The sequence below is a fragment of the Apus apus genome, chromosome 1, assembly GCF_020740795.1.
Source record: "Apus apus isolate bApuApu2 chromosome 1, bApuApu2.pri.cur, whole genome shotgun sequence".
In the NCBI taxonomy this organism is placed as follows: domain Eukaryota; kingdom Metazoa; phylum Chordata; class Aves; order Apodiformes; family Apodidae; genus Apus; species Apus apus.
In genome coordinates, this window is record NC_067282.1 from 61,187,926 (window position 1) to 61,208,561 (window position 20,636).

The window sequence follows — 20,636 nt, forward strand, 5'->3', positions numbered from 1 at the left end:
TTTAGGAGCACTTGACTTATAAGGTGGATGAAATGCACATAGAAACTGAATCAACACACAGTAGCCAAGACTGCAGCTTAGGTCAAAAGAGCATATGAAAATCTAATCCCAGGACTTACAGTTTCTTATTATAGTTCGCTAATTATCAGCTACATTTTTTTTTTAAATGGTAAAAAATTTGAAAACACTCTGTTCCTGAGCATCCAGTCCATGGCAGCCTGGGGCTGTAGCATAACCTAAGGGCTAGGCTGCTGCACTGTGGGAGTCCAGAAATGGCTTGCTCTTTTTTTTTTTTTATCTCACCCTTCCAAATCCCAGCACTATGCACTTCCCTACAGCCCAGGACTTTCTATTTTGTTAGTAAAGGTGATGCTCTCAAGAGGACAAAACACAGAAGAAAGAGCAGGAAACAAACTCTAGAAAACACTCTCTTGGTGCACATTCAAAATGTGAGTAAAGTAGGAATTATCATAGAATCACAGAGTCATTTCGGTTAGAGAACATCTTTAAGAACATTGAGTCCAGCCACAAACTTAACACTGTCAAGTCCACAAGCAGAGTTAATTTTCTTCCCATAACTGTACTTTCCCAACTTCCTTAATGTTGAATAAAATGTGGGGTTTTTATTTTTATTTTTTACAATTCCTGTCTTTCAGGCATCTCTCCACAGTGTTCAGGACTTTATTTTCTAGCATCTGGACTTCCCTTCAGGGTCATAGTTTTTTAAAACCTGGAGTTTTGTAGCAACCACAACATTCCAGATTGATGCCAGCCACATGCTTACAGCAAATTTATTATGTGTTTTGCGTTTCCTAGTGAATGAAGGAGATGGAGATGCAGTGGTTGGTTCAACTACCAGCCCCTTCAGCATTGCTGGTACTGACTGAAAAAGCACATCTGCTCAATTCAGTGCAGCAAAGGCCAGGGGCTGATGCCTGGCATTCCCATAGGAGCAGTCCCTGACGTTGAAGGCAGAGAAAAGAAGCCAAATGATCCCCATGAAGGGTTGGACAGTCCCAGGACACTGGCCTGTCCAACGAGGCACCTTTTCCATGCTCTCTCGTGGCCCAGAAGTTCTCACAGTTGGGCATGACCCCTCTCTTCCCAGCTGCTCTCTGAAATGCAAAGGTTATGAAAATAACACCATTATTTATAGAAATAAATTTCAATGAGGCATATGAGGAGTAGTATTTAGTAACTGTTTATAAACTGTGTGTACAAAAATGTAATGTTTCATGAATTATGCATAAGGTGTGCTGCTGGTCTACCAGGAGGTTAAAGATTATTTATCAAGCACAAGAGAAGACACAGGTCTGCAAGAAACTAGCCAGTTTAAAATAGTTATTGTAATTAATTTATTTTCTATTCCATCAGTTGATGTGGATTCAATATTTGGAAATCTGGAGTTCAGAGGGGGTTATTATTGTTTCTGTTCTTCTCTTAAAATAGTGAAATTACTCAAGATCAATTGTTTTCTGAAAGTCTCTTCTGCCTCAGAATTTGCAAACTGAGAACTGAAGAGCATGTTTAGCTGCCATAGAGTAAAAGCCCAGAACAGCTGTCAAAAAGTCTCACCGTTGTTTGTCATTCCAGAAGGTATAATCATGTGCTTTATGTGGGGGTTGCAAGGCAGGGGAGCAAACAGAAGTATAAGATGATTTGTTCCTTAAAGCTGATACTTTCTTCCCACCGTATTGAGGATGCTGACCTGTACCTTAGACTCAGATGTTCTTTAATACCCATTTTGCCAACGCCAATATGGAAGCTGATCATAACATTTTAAAAACGAACAATTGTTGTTGTTGTTAATGAGTGAAAGCACAAAGATGTTTGCATTGATCTCTCCTTTGAGCAGTGGCCTTCATCAGGAAATACCCACCTTGTTGCCAATGTTCCTGAAAAAGACTGAGAAACAGCTCTTGCTCAGGAATGAAAAGATCTGTAGCATTTCCTCTTGTTATTGCTTTTTTTTGGGGGAGGCAGGGAATACAATCCGCTTTAGCTCAGGTCCCAGACAGTGATCCAGTCTGCCTGCTTTCCCAGACTGCTCCTCTGTTGGCACCTTCTTTCATGAAATTCTTCTGTCTTTGGTCTGAAAGCTCTTGGGTCTGTATACTGCCATGTGCCACGTGCTCTCAGGTAGTGAGTGTGGTGCCTTCATAAAAGCATAAAAGCTAGGTGCTAATAACATCTGTTTGCTCGTATTTGCATTCCTGCTTTCACAAAGTTAGCAGAGAGTTAGCACTCCCAGTCTTGAAGGAAGTGATAATCTCCAGAACACCCAGCTGTTGGCACAAGGCTGAGCTGGCACTGAAAGGTTATGTTTTGGTTTGCTTTTAGGATTAAATCTGAAAAATCTTGGCAACTCCCTCTCCTATTCATTGCTAGCTATACTGTAGAAGAAAAGGACCTGCAAAAATGTGTAGGAAGAAAGCAGAAAATGAGAAACTTCAAGTTAATGAGCCACCAAAAACATTAGTCTGGTTTTGCACTCCTCAATTTTATCTATATTTGTCTTTTACATATGTCCAGGACTGTTCTGTGGTCGTCAGGTCAACTGGCATGGTGAAGCCCACATCCTTACTCTTCAAGTTTCTTAGTGTCACAGGCTGCATGGCAATGTCCAAATTACTTACTGGGAATGGTTCTTGGCCCATGCTAATTTCCAAACTGTGCCCAGAAATTATTTTGGAAGAGTGATAGTTTGCCCAGGCCAAAGCCATCACAGGCACAGTTCTAACAATTTAATGGACTAGGTGATCAAATTTCAGGCCTGGGAACAGTCCCTGGCACTGATTAATCTATGCTTCTATCAATGCAGTCATGGAAGCTAAGGCTAAATAAATACTGTAATTAGAAAAAAATAGCTCTCACTATGTAATTATTTCAATAAGTTATTAGCCATGTTTTTTGTCTTCAAAGTATGGCATAAATTTCAGTCTATACAGTTTATGCTATATCTTAGTTTTCAGAAAGCAGACTTGTACCTAAGGGAGATGGAATTTTCCCTATATTATCCAAAATATATGTGTTCTCCAAGGAAAAAAAATTGGAATAGAAAAATCTACTTTCCATCCCTCAGTTAATAGCCATACAACCTCCTCCCCACAGACATTGTATCAAATCCACCAAAGATACTCTTCAAAGAATACTTTCACACTAATAATGTATTGCAGTGCTCCCACCATCAAAGAGGGTATTTTATTGTATGCTCTTAAAAGTAAGCAAGTAACTAAACCAAAACTCTATTTGGACCAATTCTTCTCTTCTTTGGCATGAAGCCTTCTCTCTCAGCCATCTGTTCATCACTCCCAGGTTCTAATACAAGAAAAATATTGAAATAAAAACTGTGCAAGAACAGGGGGAGCTACAGTTTGCTCTGTAGGGTTCAAGGCTGAGCAGTTCTGATTTGCCTGAAGTTCAAGGGAATTACTGAGTGTCCAGATTTTTTTTCAACACCTCTGAAAATTTCCTAAACTTAGACTGATGTTGATCTGACTGCATCTACCCATTATACACAAACACACTCATACGTAATTAGCAAAGAAATAAACATTTCCAGTGCTCAGAAGAACTGAATAAATCCCTTCCATTTTCCTTTACATCAATAAATAAACTCGAGCATGCAACTACAGTTTTATACAGAATTCTTCCTCTTTTTGCCAGCTTACTAGTTGGTTGTCCTCTGCATATATCAGCAGAGCTCAAACCAAGAGATCTTTCCTACCGGCCTATTTCCAGTTAAAGAGACTTACTAAAAGAAGCAGAGGAAAGCTTTATTTCTTATGTATTAAGATAGGAATATTTTACATTAGTAGGAGGTAATGCATAGCTCTGTTCCAATAACAGTAGTTGAGGAAGTTCCTGGTATCAAAGGATATCAAATTAGTTAAACAGAATATTGTTGTTATATACTTTAAAGCAACTTTTAATAGATTATATATATATTTATACTTACATATGGAGCATGTAAAAGTAGCTCTGTCTCTACCAGTATTGCTATGAGCAGTAGAATCAAGTAGAATCAAGGACTGGTAGGTATCCTATATTAATCCATAGTCTGCAGCCAGAAATACTAAAATATAAAGTATTTTATGAGCAGTCTGCCAGGAATGCTTTTCTAGCTTTGAAGTATGTCTCCTTTGCCTTTTTTATTAGTGAGGTCTATAAAATTCCATGGGTGCTAATATGGTGTGACATGCTGCTGGATAACTTCAAACACGTTTTGGTGTCTGTGTGGTGTCTTATTCACATAAATGCCTTAGCAGACAGACCACAGCACCTCTGGTGGCATGCAAATCTAATTCAAATGGGAGCTTCTACAAATGCAACCCTTCAACATCCCCAGTGTCCCTCTACTTCAGAGCTGTGTGCTTTAGGTGTTGAGTCTTGTGGAAGTCTGGATAAAGTCAATGTTATTTGATCTTTGGGATTTTTATATGCTTGAGCATCACTTGCTTATTTGATTAGTGGTTGCCAGATCGATTGCACGTACAAATGGATTTTGAAGAACATATTGAATGCAGACAGCTGGCTTTACTAGTGCAGCAGACCTGCTTTTCAAAATTAGCTGCATGCATCACTTGCCATGACTGTGCATGCAAATGTATTTACTGTATTCCCAGTGGTCACTTCCATGTCCCGGCTCTGACCTTTTTGCTGCACAGCAACATGAAGCGATAATAGCTGGTATGGATTTATCCATCACCTCTCTCCCCAGGGAACAGTGCTGCTTCCAATTGCAAGCACACTTGGATAAAAAGCAAGTTTGTCTTCTCCCTCGGAGACTGAACCAATAAAAGGCCCAATGTCTTAAAATTTTAAGGGGAAGGAGGAGTAAAGGGTAGGAAAGCTGTGTAAGCCAAGAGGTCAGGGCCAAGGTAAGGGTCTTTCTCTACTTGATGGAAGCAGATTAGACTGCTCTCTCACTGCCTTTAACAAGATAGAGAGGTGTTTGAGAGGAGGATCTTAGCATTGAGGGTCAGACAGCCTCATAGTGTGATGTGCTGGTGTCACTCATCAGCAACCTGTAGTAAGGGCATGCATGCCCAGAAGGTAAGGTCAGGTAGGATCTGTCTCCAGGTGCTAAGGTGTATTTGCTAAATTCACAACCTGTGATATGTTGAGATAACTTGTTAGTGTGCCTACCTCCTGAGGTAAGCTCTGATCCTTCTCACAAAATCACAGAGCTGCTGAGGCTGGGTAGCACCTTTGGAGAATATTAATTCAACCCCCTCTACTGAGAGCAGTCTCAGCTAGAGCAGGTTGCTCAAAACTGTGTCCAGCTGGGCTTTGGATATCTCCAAGGATGGAGACTCCACAATCACTTTGGGGAAACCTGTTCCAGTGTGATTGGTGATGGGTGATGACCCATAGAGTAAAAAAGTTTCTTCTTATGTTTGAACTGAATTTCCTGCATTTCAGTTTGTGCCTCTTGCTTCTTGTCCTTTTCCCTGGCACCACTGAGAACAGTCTAGCTCCATTTTATTTGTTTTATTTACCCCGTCAGGTATTGATACACACTGGTAAGGTACACCAGAGCCTTCTCTTACCTAGTCTGAACAGTCCCAGCTCTTTCAGCTGCTTCTCTTATGACAGATCCTGCAGTCTGTTAATTATCTTCAGGGTCCTTTTCTGCACTCCCTGTAGTGTGTCCATGTCTCTTTCATACTGGGGAGCCCATCACCAGACCCAACACTCCAGATACGTCTCATCAGTGCTGAGCAGAGAGGAAGGATTAGCTCCCTGGACCTGCTGGTGATGCTCTTCCCAATGCAGATAAGGTGCACTCTACCCATCGTGCAGTTCAGTAATTACGATGTTACACAATATTGTCCCTAGTATTGACCCCTGGGAGGGACCACTATTGAGTGGCCTCCAGCTGGACTTCCTGTCACTGATCACAACACCATGACCCCAGCAGTTCTGCCGGGTTGCAGTCCATCTCAATGCCCATTAATTTAGCCTGTACTTCATCAGCTTGTCTGTGAGAATATTATGAGAGACTGCCAATGGCCTTTCTGAAGTGAAGATAAACAACACCCAGAAGCAGATGAGTGAGAAGCTCCACTCAGCCACCAATCCAGTCACATCCTTGTAGAAGGCTAACAGGTTGGGCAGACACAGTTCCCCCTTTGTAAATCCATGTTGACTACTCCCAGTTACCTTCCTGTCCTTCAAATGTTTGGAAATGGCTTCCAAGATTATTTGCTTCATTGCTTTCCCACCAGGGTATCATACTTTGGATTCTCTTTTTTGCCATTCTTGAAGATGGGAGTCACACTTGCTTTCTTCAGGTCCTCAGAGATCTCCCCTGGACACTGATATTTCAAAGACAACTGAGAGTGGCTTTGCATCAACATCACTGAGCCTCCTCAGTACTCATGGGTGCATCCCACAGACTTGTCCCATGGACTTGTGTATCTCTGGTCTGTTTAAATGTTCCCTAACCTGATCCTTCTCCAGCAAGGGTTAGTCTTTCTTGCCCCATGTTTTCAAACTGGTCTCCGTTGAAGAACAAGGCAAAGCAGGCATGAAGTATCTTGGCCTTTACCATGTCTTTTGTCACCAGGTTGCCTGCCTCATTCAGTAATGTGCCTATATTTTTGCTAATCTCTCTTTTGCTGCTAATACACCTGTAGTTGCCCTTCTTGTTGCCCATCACAGCCCTCACTGGAATGAATTCCAGGTGGGCTTTGGCTTTCCTAGCCCCACCCCTGCATGCTCATATAATTTCTCTGTTTTCCTCCCTGGTGACTGCCCATGATTGTTCTTCTTGTATACTTCCTTTTTTTGTCTGAGTTTTATCAGAAATTCCTTGTTAATCCATGCAGGCCTCTTGCTGCCTTTGCCTGATTTCCTGCTGGTTGGAATTAACTGTTCTAAAGTTTGGAGGAGGTCGTCCTTGACTATCAACCAGCTCTTCTGGACCTCACTGCTTTCCAGGACTGTATTGCATGAAATTCTTCCAAGCAGATCTCTGAATAAACCATAGTCTGCTTTCCTGAAGTCCAAGGCTGAGATCCTGCTTTTTTCCCTGCTCCCTTCTCTCTAGATTCTGAACTCCACCATCTCATTATCAGGGGCAAGGCTTCTCAAGCCATTTCTCCTCACCAGCAGGACTGAGAAAAACTACTTGGGCTCCATGCACTTGACCATCACACCCTTCCAGAATCTTCCAGGATCAAACTGAAGCTTTTTGTTGTTGAGAATAATGGATGGACAGAAGTTTTTGCTCCTCATGGCAAGAAAAAACAAACAAACAAGCAAAGAAAGAAAAAACAAACAAAGAAAAAACCCCAACCAACCAAAAAACACAACCAAAAAACCCAAAACAAACCAACAAAAAGCTTTTCTACTGCTCACTCCCCTTCTCTCTCATTTCATCCCCATGCAACAGATGGAGTGAGGGTTGGAGTACAAGGATCTACAAAAGAAGGGCAGTACAGGCTTTGGCTGATGCTAGCAGTCCTATTAATCCTCCCAACCAGACCTGTTCTTGGAAATCACTGCTTTCCAAGGCCTATGGAAGAATGTTGTCCTAGTTCAAGATATGACCTGCTGTTTGTATGGTATTTGCTTTTCCTCTAAAGAAAAAGAGTTACTGAAGAATTTTTTTTTTACACTTGCGTAATATAAATAAATATTTTTGAATGCAGGAAGCTAAGCTTCCCATAACCCCTGGGAGCTGGTGTCCAAACTTCCTCAGGCTTGCCAGAGTAATCAGAAAGGCAAACAAGCTGATGGATGAGCTTTACTCCTTGACCTGTATGCATTCCTGCCAAGCTCTGCATTTTAACTAATTATGCATTTTGAGTCGGCAGATTTATGCAGTTCACACTTCATTATAAAGCAAACATAGAATACTCAGAAGTGGTTCTAAGTGGTGCAGATCTTTCTGCAATTCCTGGGTTATTCCTGGATGGGTCATAAAGCTTTAAAATGCAGTGAAAGTTAATCAGCACAGATTTCTAGTAACGACTTAAGTAGTTCTTTGCTTGTAAGTTAGCATGGGAAGAGGTGATGGCACATAGTGGGTGTCCATCTTCTCTCTTAAAAGTGGTCTGACAGGGGTGCTGGGGAGCACTTTAGGGCTTTTGAAGGCATGGATCGGGACCAGAAGTTGAAAAAGAGGTGGGTTTGCCAGCAGAAGTCATTCCCACACTTTGCTTTGGGATAGACATCTGATCACAAAGGACTCTTCAGCTGTCAAATCCTCCCTAGGCAAATATGGTCTAGTCCTGAAACTGGCTGAGGTATGCACCCTCTGGCCTTCAAAGTGGCCGTTTGCCAAGTTCAGAAACACACATCTTCCATCTGGCCAAGGCTATTTTGTTGAGTTCTTCCCTTATGTCAGCTTGTGGGAACTGTTACAAGCAAAATATGAAAGATGAGCAGTGAATGCATCTTTTGCAATGAGCATAAATTGAAAATAAAGAAAACAGTGCAGATTACTTCCCCTTTATGCCTTCATTTCTTGTTTCTTTGTTTTTCTTTTGGAGTTCGAAGTGTGTATACGAAGTGAAATGCTTAAAGTATTAGCTATTTTACTTTGTTTTCACTATGGATATTGTCATGGAACAGCCTGCCCAGAGGAGTTGTGGAGTCTCCTTCTCTGAAGACATTCAAGACCCGCCTGGATTCAGTCTTGAATAATGTGCTCTAGGGGATCCTGCTTTAGTGTGGAAGTTGGACTAGATGATCTCTAGAGGTCCCTTCCAACTCTGACAATTCTATGATTCTGTGATTGTTGAAATCCTTTAAAAAGAAAGTCCTGTATCCTGAAAACAAATAAGAAAGCAATTACTTGTGCTAGGTAAGAAACTGTACCAGGAAAAAGAGTGACTGGACCATTCTCCTAGAGCAGTACTATTTTACATGAAGCCAGGGAGTGGTTAAATGCCAGAGGTTATGTCTTCTTAAGAGAGGGGACTGGTACAGAGAAAAATAAATGATGCTCACTTTGCTTAGTGTCAGAGTGAGGAAGGAAAATGTAACCCTGAGGAGAGCCATTCTGGAAGGAAAGCCAACATGGGGTTGTGTCAGCCATTTACCACGTGTCTTCATTGGCTTTAGCTCCACAGAGCACTAAGCACCTGGCATGGGGACATGAGACATGGTACCTTCACACTTCCTCCAGATCGAGTACTTTGTTGGCTGTTTTTCTCTTTACAGGAGCCCAGACCTTTGTATAACAAAAGGTGCCAGTTTTATTCAAGTGGAATAGGATTCCTGTATGATGCCTATCAGACAGAGGTAAACAAACTCACCTCATTGCATTTTTTTTCTCCTGTGCTTTGAGGGGCTGGGGAGATGGGAGGCAGGTGTTTGTGAGCATGTCTGTGCATGTAGGTCGTGGGATGATAGAAACCCAACTGATTTTTCTCTCACAAGTGACTCCCTGCTTGTCCAAGCCTCTGATGATTGCGAATCATTACAATCAGTGTGGTTTTGAGTCATCACCAATGTTTCTCTCCAGTACATTACTCTGGGACTGGAATGATATGATTCCTACTCCATCTATTCTGTATAATAGCTGTCTGGAATTTATTTGGCACATTGGCATCTTTCCCTAAGGGGTTTTCTGTAGATTTCAAGTGGAATAGGAAATATTTAAATTAATCCATTTGCATTGTCCAGAAGACTTCAAATCTTCTCTGTATTTATTCAGCACAGGCCAAGAACATCAGTGGTTTGAATTCAGCTTATTTTATAATCTCAGTGATATTAACATGGTTGGAAAAATACCCATACCCAAATGGCTAACCTCCTGAGAAGTCCAGATTTGGTTTCTTTTCCTATTTTTCAATGTATTATTGTGGTAAATTGGTGGGAGTGCAAAGAAAACCAAGCAGAACAGGACTGAGAACAGCTAAACAGCAGTATTACTTACAAGAATCCAGATGCCCTTCATCACCATTCCTCCCATGGCTAAGAAAAGGTGTATGGGGACTGATTACTGTTAATAATTCCAGGCAGCTTAACAAAGTATATTTCCAGGTTAAGCTGCTAATACTCCTTAAACTTTGCTGCTAGGGCACCCCGTTGTTGATTCCAGAAAAAGTATGACAAAAATATTTCGTTGACCTCCTTGCCTAGAGACCTACCCAGACCAATGTACTATCTGTAGCAACACCCTTTCCTCTAAGTTTTACTTAATCCTCTTCTAAACTGTGCATGCACAACTCAGACACAGACATGGCCTGAGAAATGCTTCTGATTCCTGTAATAAGCATGTACCCGGCAACACACTGACCACAGTTCCCTGCAGGTGACCCCAGCCTTGGGCTTTTGGCTAGACAGGTTTCAGCAACTCTGCAGATTTTGGGAATGTCTTAAGTTGGACCACCCAGAGCTCCTTGCTCTTTTCTGGCAAAACTCCTGTATCTTTCAAAAGTGTAGTTAGTTTGGAATAACATTCTTGACTGGTTGTCCACTGATCTAGAGTTAACATGTACAAAATCAGTGATCTGTGGCATCTGATCTTGGCTTTTGCTTTTCTGAAGATAGCCAGCTAGTGAGCAGGGGACATGCTTTGCATGCCAGACAAACACCTAACTAGGAAGGCAGATTGTTTACTGAGTGCAAGTTTCCTTCTAATTGCCATTTCTAGCCTGTGAGTTGTCTCCAGCTCATGTAGTTGGCCTGCTTCAGTTCTTCTCTTTGTCCAAAGCAGAAATGATTTTTTTTCTTGCAATTACCATGAGGTGAGAACATCTCTTCAATTGGTGCTGAGGGGATAGACCTGCATAAACAGCCAGAGCATGAAAAAGATAAATGTTTGGTCACTGAAATGAAGTAATAGGTCTTGACATGCAGAATACCCACAAGTGGCCTGTTTCCACCATCCTTCCTCACACCGCACAGGAATTTGTTTCTTTTGGTTTATTCACTGTTCTCCTAAAAAGGAATGTCTTTCTCTCTGCATGTTCTAAAAATGCAGTGATAAGAAAAGTACAATAACTCCCTTGGCCAAACATGTTTAAGATCTTGCTGATCTCCATCTTTTGTACTTCTAGCCTTCTACAGTAAAAAGGGGCAAACTGGCCTTATTGATGGTTGGAGGGGGGAAAAATACTTTTATTTCCTATCAGAAGAGGTCCCCAAAGCCATGCATCAGAACAAATTACCTTTTTAGTAGCTCACTCTATCTTAGAAAGCCCTCCAATCCCAATCATGCCTGTGTCATGGGAAAAGGGTATTTTAGCAAGGCAGGTACTAGGCCATTTTGTCTGCATACAGGGGGTCAAAGCCAAAGTTTTAAGTTCCACTCAGTGCAAAAAGCACCAGAACATCCCAACCAAATGGCTGTGCTAGCAGATGCATTGGTACGATCTGCTCCAGGATCAGTTTTCAAACTGCTTTGAGAAGCCAGGTGTGATGTTTCAGGCACTGCTGAGCTGGATCTTGATTAAGTTGATGCAGTTGTTGAGAGTAGCGCACTTTTCTTCTGGAGTAAATTGCAGCTCAGGCTGAGGGCAGCTGCAGCTGAATGTGACTTCAGGCCAACAAAGCCCTTATGTGAAATTCCAGTGAGTTCAAACACAACAGAACAAGGTTAATGAAATGAGGTCCTATCTCAGGGTGAGGTATTCCTGTGACAAGTCAGATGTGTTTGTATCAAGCTGTGAGCTCCATTTCCAGATTGCAACCTAGACTGAGGCCGTTCTTTTATAACCTAACTTGCATTTGGGGTTAGAAGAGCTGATTTCTATGAAGCACTAACCACAGGTACAGCCCTGTCCAGGGCAGCAAAGCAACCCCAACGTGTCATTTTAGCTTTAACTTTAGCTTTGTCACCCAACTTCCACTGCTCAAGCAAATCCTGCTAAGGACAAGTGTGGCATATGTGACACGAGCTGCAAGATTAACTTTCTCTGGTGCTGAGTCTGTGTGTTTAAGACTTTCCTTTTTGCTGGGAGCAACCAGATGGGGAGTACAGACTCATCAACAGTGGCAGTTTTCACACTGAAAACAATGCACAGGTCCAGAACTCAGGACCTGAGAAACATCTGGTTTAACATCTTCTGTGAAGACTGTTCCACAGTTCCGCAGACTAGCGCATCCATGGCTAAGTAGAACTGTCTGACAGAAGATTTTCAAAAGCAGGCATATATTCCTAGGTATGCTCCTTCTACTTTCTTATTATGAGGAATTTCCCATTCAATAATACATTTCATTTGCATTTTGAAAACAAAATACTTCTCGGTGGTTGCAGTACATTTTTTCTATCAAAATAAAAGCTATAGAAAGAACGTATTTTCTAACCTGCTAGCTTTTAGAGCCTGACAGTTCTCCAGGATTTCAAAGTCAATTATCTAAAAATCTCAGGAAAAACAAGCCTTACATTAAAATATTTCAGTTGGTCTATAATGCCAAGTAGAAGTGATTAATGCTTATTACACTTAAGGAGTCATTAAAATGATTTATTATCTGGATGGAGAGTGGCTTACACGTGCCTACCTTTATTGTTCTAACATCTGTCCGTGCCTGCAATTCCTGCTCACACAAATAGACCTTTTCAGTGTTTTATTCATGAGTCTGCAGTAAATGGTACTTATTTGCTGGAGTGATTGGATAATTTCTGAGCAGTTTTGCTTGTGGGTTTGGAGATTGTTCTTCTTGTTGTTCTTCCTAATTATTTCCTTCTTCAGGAGGGTGCTGAAGGAGAGAGCTCCCATATATTGGAAGCTATTGAGATAAATTGGTTTCTTTGCCCATTTCCTCACTATAATGGAGTAGTATTCTTACCCACTTCAGTGGCTTGCTATGGTATATCTCTCAAGACCCATGGTCCCTGCATCACAGCTGTAGGGATCCACATCTCACAGCTCCAGATTCTGAGTCTCAGCAAAACAGCACCAGGCAGTGCAGCACAGTGTGTGAATACTGGCAGCCCTGGGCAGGCTGGGGGCTCTGGGCTCCATAGTGCAAACGCCACGAGACTCAGGGGCTGATGACTCAAATGATGCTCCTGGGAGCTCAGCTTCAGCCATGCAGTCATGGATTTTGGAATCTCAGGATCTTTCTGCACAACAGGGAATAGAACCTGACACTGAAGTAGCTGCTTCTTTGTGGTCAGTAGGATGGTTCAGACAGCACTGAAACACTGAGAATAACAATCAGTCTCTTCTTATTTTGACAGGTGACATGTTACAACTTAAACAGCAAGTGCCAGCTGAAAATCAAGAGTAACACATGCTATTGCTGTGACCTGTACAACTGTGAGAAGTAAGTGCCCATATACAGTCCATGGCCTTCAAAAAATCCTTGGTTGTTGTCTCTCTTAAATGATAAGAGGGAAGGTGCCCTTAAGCCTAGAGAAGCAACACAAGGGGCTTGTATGCTGAGCAGTCCAGTTCCACTGCAACTAAAGTCCTGATGCCAGCAGAGGAGAGGTCAGGGGTTGCATATGAGTGCTGACATAATTTCAGTTTATTGTTTTTAAAAAATATGTTAATAAGCTCTTAGCTGTGTGATCAAAATCAACCACTCAGTCGCTGTCAAGATTAGAATCATAGAACTATAGAATCATTTAGGTTGGAAAAGACCTTTAAGATCATCAAGCTTCACCAAGCTCACCACTAAACCATGTGCCCGAGCACCATATCTACATGACTTTTCAATACATCCAGGGATGGTGATTTCGCCACTTCCTGGGCAGTCTTTTGATTTTGCAAAGCAATTTTCCCATTAGATTTAACAAATCCTTTTTCTTTTCTATCAAGCTGGAGGAAACAAATTTAATAGAAACATAGGTGTCCATGAGCACTAGTGACAGAGCACTGGAACAGGCTGCCCAGAGAGGTTGTGGAGTCTCCTTCGCTGGAGACATTCAAAACCCGCCTGGATGCGTTCCTGTGTGATGTGCTCTAGGTGATCCTGCTCTGGCAGGGGGGTTGAACTAGATGATCTTTCGAGGTCCCTTCCAACCCCTAGGATTCTATGATTCTATGATTCTATGATGAGCAGAGATCATGCTGTAGGCACATGCAGAGCTCTTTATTTGCAGGCATCTGTAGGCATGGGATTTTGCTGAATTGCTATAGGATAAATACAGAGAGTCTTGTGAATGTTTACTGAGGCTGTCAATTTGACTTCATTATTACCAAAAGCATAAGATATCAGAAGATAGGAAATGTCTGGATATGCTTACAAAGATCAGCTGAAGGTTAGTGCAGGGTTGCCAGGCAGCCACAGAGTTGCAGTCACAGAGTGGTCGGGGTTGGAAGGGACCTCTGAAGATCATCTAGTCCAAACCCCCTGCTAGAGCAGGATCACCTGCAGTAGATCACACAGGAACACATCCAGATAGGTTCTGAATGTCTCCAGAGAAGAAGACTCCACAACCTCTCTGAATTTAACAGCCATTTAACAGAAGCAAAAAAGGTGCAACAGTGAAGTTCAAGAGGTTATAATGTGAAACACTGATGAAATGAACTTGCACAGCTGACTGACTACCTGGCACACAGACATTTCAACTGCAAGCAGCATCATATCTTGCCACATAGTGGGGAGAATTTCCCAGAGCAGATCTTCTGCCTGAGTCACCACCCTCTGCACACTTCAGTAGCATCTTACTATGCAGTCTCATGCAACCTCTGCAACGCTCTACAATTCACCCATAGTCACTCTTCTTTCTCTTTGTATTTCTTATCTTTCCTGTTTCTTACATCTCCTGTTTTATTTTGGTTTTGCCTCCTTTTCATGTGCTAGGAGCCCCGAATAACCCCAGTCCTCCATAAGCCTTGGCTAGCATGCTGCCAGACATTAATATTTTAGGTTTAGGGGAATGAGGCTGGCACAATGAGGCTTCTATACCACACTTCTGCATAAAAGAGTATCTCTTGCTCATATTCTGACTCAACTAGAGAAGAAAAGTGAAATTTGGGCCTAGAGGGAAGTCATCTAAGCATGTGTATTTCTCATGCGCACAAGAGACATGAAGTGAGTGCCGGTCTATGGAATGGATTATAATTGCCCATGAATGTTAGAGGCTTTTGCTTCTGTAAGAAGTGCTAAATCTGGATATAATGGAGGTACACAAAACAAATTACATGGGAATGGTAGAGTATGCACAACTTTGGTACTTTTCCTGTGATAGACAAATGATGGAACACCATAGTTGCAATGCAGCATGTTTACACTGAGAATGCTTTCTTCCATGGCATGCAACTAGCTGCTGCACAGTAACACTGAATTGAACAGCTCAACAGAAGTGAACAGGGGCCTTAAAGGGGTGAAAGCCTTCAGAATTACCAAATAAAGTGACTGAAACTCTGTTGCTTAAGGCATACGGTAACAAGAAGGAGAAATCAGGAATACTTACCCCTCCAGATGGAGATCCTCAGTGCCATTTTTTAAAACATTGGGTTTGTCTGAAATACCTGGGACTGATCACTGCTGTGACAGTATTCAATGATATAATTAAAGGTGTGTGTTCTGCCATGGTCAGCAATCCCCAGTCAATAGCAAGATCTTATGGCACTGGCATGGACATATCCAGAGTGGAACAGCAGTCTTGCTGCTCTACAGACTTGGTAATTCCAGTTCAAAGGATGGCTAGAGAGAAGTAGGAGGAGACAGTCACACAAAGTGACTTGGAATAGTGTCAGCCATGCAATAGCCCAGTAGGCAGGCAGGATCACAAGTCAGATTTCCTCAGCCTGATGGCAGCTGAAGCTAGAGGTTTACTTAGTTAACCAGCATCTGGCTTCTGATGGGTCTAAATGGACTGAACAGTAGCAGATCCACAGTGCCAGAGCCATGCCCCACAACAAATGACTGACCATTTCCAAGAATTACTGTGCTTGGCACAGTTCTTCTCAGAAATGTGGTGGGTTTCTCCAGACTCCTGTCTTCCTCTGCAGAACTTTCTTTAACCACTATCTCTCCACTGCTGCCCCATGCACTGGGGATGGAGGAACAGAAGAGAGCGTAAACAGGTTACCTCTGGTTTCCACCATAATCTGATGGCAATTTCCTAACAGTGCAAAAACAGACTTGGCATTTAAAAAACCTTTCCAACTCAAATAGTTGCTCTAGGAGCTCATTCATTAGGGGGCCAGCAGTAAGGCAGGTACTGGAAAGAACAGCAGGAAACTGTGGTTTCAAAGTTTGCACTAGGGTAATTCTGACTTTTGGCAAGACAGTGAGGATTAACTTCACAACATGCCCAATTTACAATAACCAGTGCAGTGTAGAAATATGAACAATGAAAGATTTCTGTACAATCCGTATCGTAAAGGCACAACTTTATACTGTGCCCCATTGCATCCGTTAATTTGGAACTGCAGACATCATAAACAAATGTAGCCAGCTGGCAATGTCTCACTTCCTGCAGTTAAATTAATGCTTAAGCAACTTGCCTTCCCCAGTTTCAGAGATGCCAGCAGATTTCCAGGTGAGCTAGGGAAAAAAAATAAAAAGCAATGCTAAGCATGCTTTAGCTGGGAGCTAAATGACAAGGGCAGCATCCATTTGGCAGGACTATGCCTGTGTCCAGAGACCCTGAGCAAAAAAAATTGGAGTCCCTGCTGGTGCACAACCACCAACCAGCCAAACTAGGGTTGGCATTAGTTGGACTACATGTTTAATGCTGGTGTTAGCAGAGCCAGTTTTCATCTACAGTAGAGCTTTCTCCAATTCATGGGAGCAATGTTTGGTAGGAGCGTGGATGGAGTACTTTGCCAAAGAGGAGAGTAAGCAGGAGGGATTCCGATCCTCTGGTGCTCTGTATAATGTGCAAAACCATTCCCAGTGCAGTGACGTTGTCTGCATTCCCTTTCAGTTCAGAGCAGTCCTCCAGCTACTATGAATTTCTTGGCGTGAGCAGCTGTCAGGACGTGGTTCACCTGTATAGGCTGCTGTGGTCCTCCACAGTCCTCAACATCATCGGATTGTTCCTGGGGATTATTACAGCAGCCATTCTTGGGGCATTTAAAGACATGGTAAGGCTCACAGTCTTTTGCCTCATGTGAGAACTTCTGTCCTTGTTGGTGTTTTCAAATGGGTTAAAGCCAAGGAAATGTAAGTGTACAATGGAGGCACTTTAAACATGTTCCTTCTGTGATCTGGGAGTCTGGAGTTGTATCTTGATGCTAAGCCGTTGCCAGCTGCTCACAGCTAAGTAGGTCAAGCCTGGTCAAATACATGGATGGAGAAAAAAAACAGTCATCTGTGCGAACAGATGCTGGTGATTCATTTAGTGGCATCTTTTTTTCTCTTCTAATTCAACACTGCACATGTGGGCCAGCACACAGTTTGAGGATGCTAGTTTGTATCTAACGTAGAACTCTAGTCCTAGGTGTGACTATTGAACCTTAGGTATTTATTTTTCAAAGCATGGGGGTTACCTCTGAAGTACCAGTCAAGTTTTTATTGAAACAGTTGTATTGGGATCACATTAACCTCTTTTGTTTCACTAAGGAATGCCACCCTTTAACTGTGCCACACCACCATGGCCAGAACAGGCCACCCAGCATCCCTTTAGCAAGCATGTGCAGGCTACCTACAACATGTGCTGGGTGCTTAAAATCACATGGCAGAGCAGAACAATATGAATTACTTGAAATTTATCTTTGTTAAGAGTTGCAAAATGTTTGCTTAAGCTCTCTCTAGCTTAAGCAAAGAAGAAATGTGCAGCTGAGCTGTCCTTTATGAAGGGACTCTTGCTAGAAGCGGATAACAAATTGCAGCCAGCCAGTAAAGAGTTGTGGCTTCCCAATGAAAGGGAGTGGAAGCAGCTTTCCCGTTTGATTCATCCCCTCCCTGTGAGAGGAGCAATGGCAGAAGGGGAGCAGAAACAACCACAGTGGGAAACGAGGGGAAGAGCAGCTGCATGAGAATGGGAATGTGGGCATCATCACCTGGTGTGTTCACTTGCTGGTATGTAAGGTCTGGGTCCTCTGACTGGGTGGTGCAAAGCCATGCAAGGAAATTGCAGCAGCAGCAGTGGACATGCAGCTTACCCCCCCACACCCCCCCAAGCTCAGCTGGAGTGAGTCTGTCTGGGCTCCAGCTAAAAGCCTGATCAGAATAAGCTGTTTAATGTCTCCTCTGCAGGAGAAAAAAAGAAAAAAAAATCCCCTCACTAGCTTGAGGGAAAGATGATTTTGTGTCAATTAACTTAGCATAGGAGCCATTCTATGCTTGTGAAAGTGTTAATAAAGCATCAATCCAAAATGCAGTGCCTGCTTCTTGCTCCTGACTGTGCTTCCTCAGGGTCCTTTTGACTGATTTACCAGAGCTGGTTTGCTAATATGCTGCTCGCTTTCATTACAGAAGGAGTAACTCTTGGGGGAACATGGGGACCAAGAAAATATCAAGCAGAAGAGGGAAAGAAAGGGGCATGGGACTGAAATAAGAAAAAAAAAAACCTGTTTCAAAATACGTGGGAGAACAATTTTCTTTCTTTCAGGATGTCACCTTCCCAAACAAATGCTCACTGGCATTTTGCAGGGAGAGCTGCAAAGCCTGCAGAAACAGGGCAGGGCGTTGCTCCCAGGTTGACTTCCAGAAAACACAGGGCTAGGCTGACTAGTCAAACAAAAAACATCATGTTTATCTCTGGTGAATGCTGACAGCTGAAACATGTTAGAAAGGGGAGAGTCTGCAAAACAGTGCCTCCAAACCCATCGCATTTCCTGGACAGAAAAGAAGTGCTGTGTTGGTTGTTGCAGGTTTTCTTTCTTGTGACAAATTCCCTGCAGACCCTGGCATGCTCCCTGTGGTTTTGCTGCCTGCCAGAGGGCTGTGCTGGTTCAGTAGGAAACATTTCATACTCTCCTGACCCCCAAGGTGTCAGCCCTCAGCGGCCCCTGTGTCACCCCTGGGGCTGTCCTCTGTAATCTACTGGGTGCTGGGGGACCTGCAGTGGTCACACCAGTAACCTCCAGGTCAAATCTACAGTGCATCTGGTTATAGGATGCTGGCTAGGCAGTTATCTTAAAGTCATCTTTATCAAAAAGCAGGTTTAAGATATAATGTAGATAGAAGTAGGTACTTGGGAGTATCCAAAATGGTAGAAACCCCTGATTATTTCTTACAGAAGACAGAGGTATAGAAATGCATTAAAAACTTTACTTGCTGGCACTGAAAGTTAATCTATAAACTTACTTCCCTGCCTTGGTATTCATCTGATGACTTGTAGATGTTTTCCTAACACACCTTGCCAAGGAATCTGCCTGCCCTGAGTTCAGGGTTGCATTAATCAGAACTACAGCTGGTCCTGGGTGGGAGACAAGAGGAGGTTCCTGTCTTTCTGCTTTTGTTTGTTGGGTGGGTTTTTTTTTTTCAGTTAGTCTCCTTCTGGGTGTCCTCAGGGGAAGCTGAACAAATTAAATGTCATTCCCATATCTCCTCTCCTCTTCCCTCGCACTGCTCAGAAAAGGGAAACAAAATGAACCCCTGACTACTGAATTACTTGCTAATGCGTTCACGTCTCAGCAGTCCTGCAAGCAATGGTGCAGTCTGATGTCAGAAGTGGTCGTAGCTCAGAAGTAAAGGCTTTGGCAGGTCCGTGTAAGATCAGTGAGCTGAACTGCCTCGCTCTGCAGCCACACAGCCCAGCAGCTGGCCAGCAGCTGCTTGCATGGCTGGGTGGGGGACAGCCAGGCAGCCCCTCTGGCCATCGCCTCCTCTCCTCACACTCCCTGACCCCAGGTGCCTGCATGGCACTGCTTTCTGGCCAGTTAACAGCTCCTTATCTCTTTGACTTGGGTAGTGTTTCAGGTTAGTATGTCTCCACCCACTTTTGTATTTTATGTGACTAATTTAACATAGTGTCATTACTGGAATACTTGATAAAAGCATCTAACCAGCTTAAATAACTGTAAATCGTTGCTGGCTCCGGGCTGACACCAAGATAGCCTGATAATAAGGTACTTTGATCAGCAGATGTGGCGTGGATGACTCCCCAAACCTGTCTTCTAGGACTGTTGTGATATTTGTCCTTAGCAAGAGGAGAGCATGGCTGCTGCAGGTGGGGAGAAGGACTGAGAGAGGTTCCTGGGAGAAGGACAGCAGCATGCAAAGGGACAGACACCAGAAGGCTGGTGACAGGCACAAAGCAGGTGGCTGTGGTTTGTGTTATGGCCACAGTGACACACTTGTGTCCAGGCAAAAGTGCAGCACTGGCTGTAGAGGGCCATGTTGCTGGCCTCAAACCTTTGGGTCTGAGGCAACTGCTTGTGGCTACTCCTGCCTGACAGCAGCACCTCTCCTTTTCTCCTCACCATATCCCCCAAGCAGGGTGGGTAGAAAGGAGGTGTTTTGATAGGTTGGCTGCTTTTGGGCCCAGCCTTTCTCTGCACTTGCTAAGTTTCTCCAGAGAATGAAGGCCTAGATTGTCAGGTAACCTCATGTGGTACATCAGTGACCTAGATGATGTTTTCCATGTACACAGTTATTGTACCTCTTTCTCAGTCACAGTGAGATCTTGCACTATATCCAGAGGATGATGTGGTTTATATCTCTCTCTGATATATCTGAAAGGAAATCCCAAAAACCCCTAAAATCGTGGCAGCTGCTTTCAGCAACCACCATATTTTATTATCTCAGTAAAATGAAGATTCCATCTGCTAATAAAAACAAAGGAGAGAAAAGAAATCACTGGATTTGTCTCACTTTGCAAAGCA

The 20,636-nt window shown here is 43.0% G+C and overlaps 2 protein-coding genes across 3 annotated transcripts in view; one reads left to right on the forward strand and one right to left on the reverse strand.

The window, feature by feature from the left end:
• The window catches only part of TMEM255B (transmembrane protein 255B), a 72,220-nt gene that overhangs the window by 45,223 nt on the left and 6,361 nt on the right, over window positions 1-20,636 (forward strand). Inside the window, exons 5-7 of one of the 2 annotated variants that reach the window (XM_051633336.1) lie at window positions 9,175-9,255; window positions 13,145-13,230; window positions 16,790-16,949. In XM_051633336.1, the coding sequence (XP_051489296.1) occupies window positions 9,175-9,255; window positions 13,145-13,230; window positions 16,790-16,949 (327 nt within the window). The remainder of the gene's footprint in view (window positions 1-9,174; window positions 9,256-13,144; window positions 13,231-16,789; window positions 16,950-20,636) is intronic. The other variant, XM_051633344.1, reaches the window with a different exon arrangement.
• GAS6 (growth arrest specific 6) overlaps window positions 9,683-20,636 on the reverse strand; it is a 64,381-nt gene continuing 53,427 nt past the window's right edge. Inside the window, exon 16 of the mRNA XM_051633314.1 lies at window positions 9,683-10,744. Coding sequence (XP_051489274.1) covers window positions 10,609-10,744 — 136 coding nt within the window. The 3' untranslated portion in view covers window positions 9,683-10,608. The remainder of the gene's footprint in view (window positions 10,745-20,636) is intronic.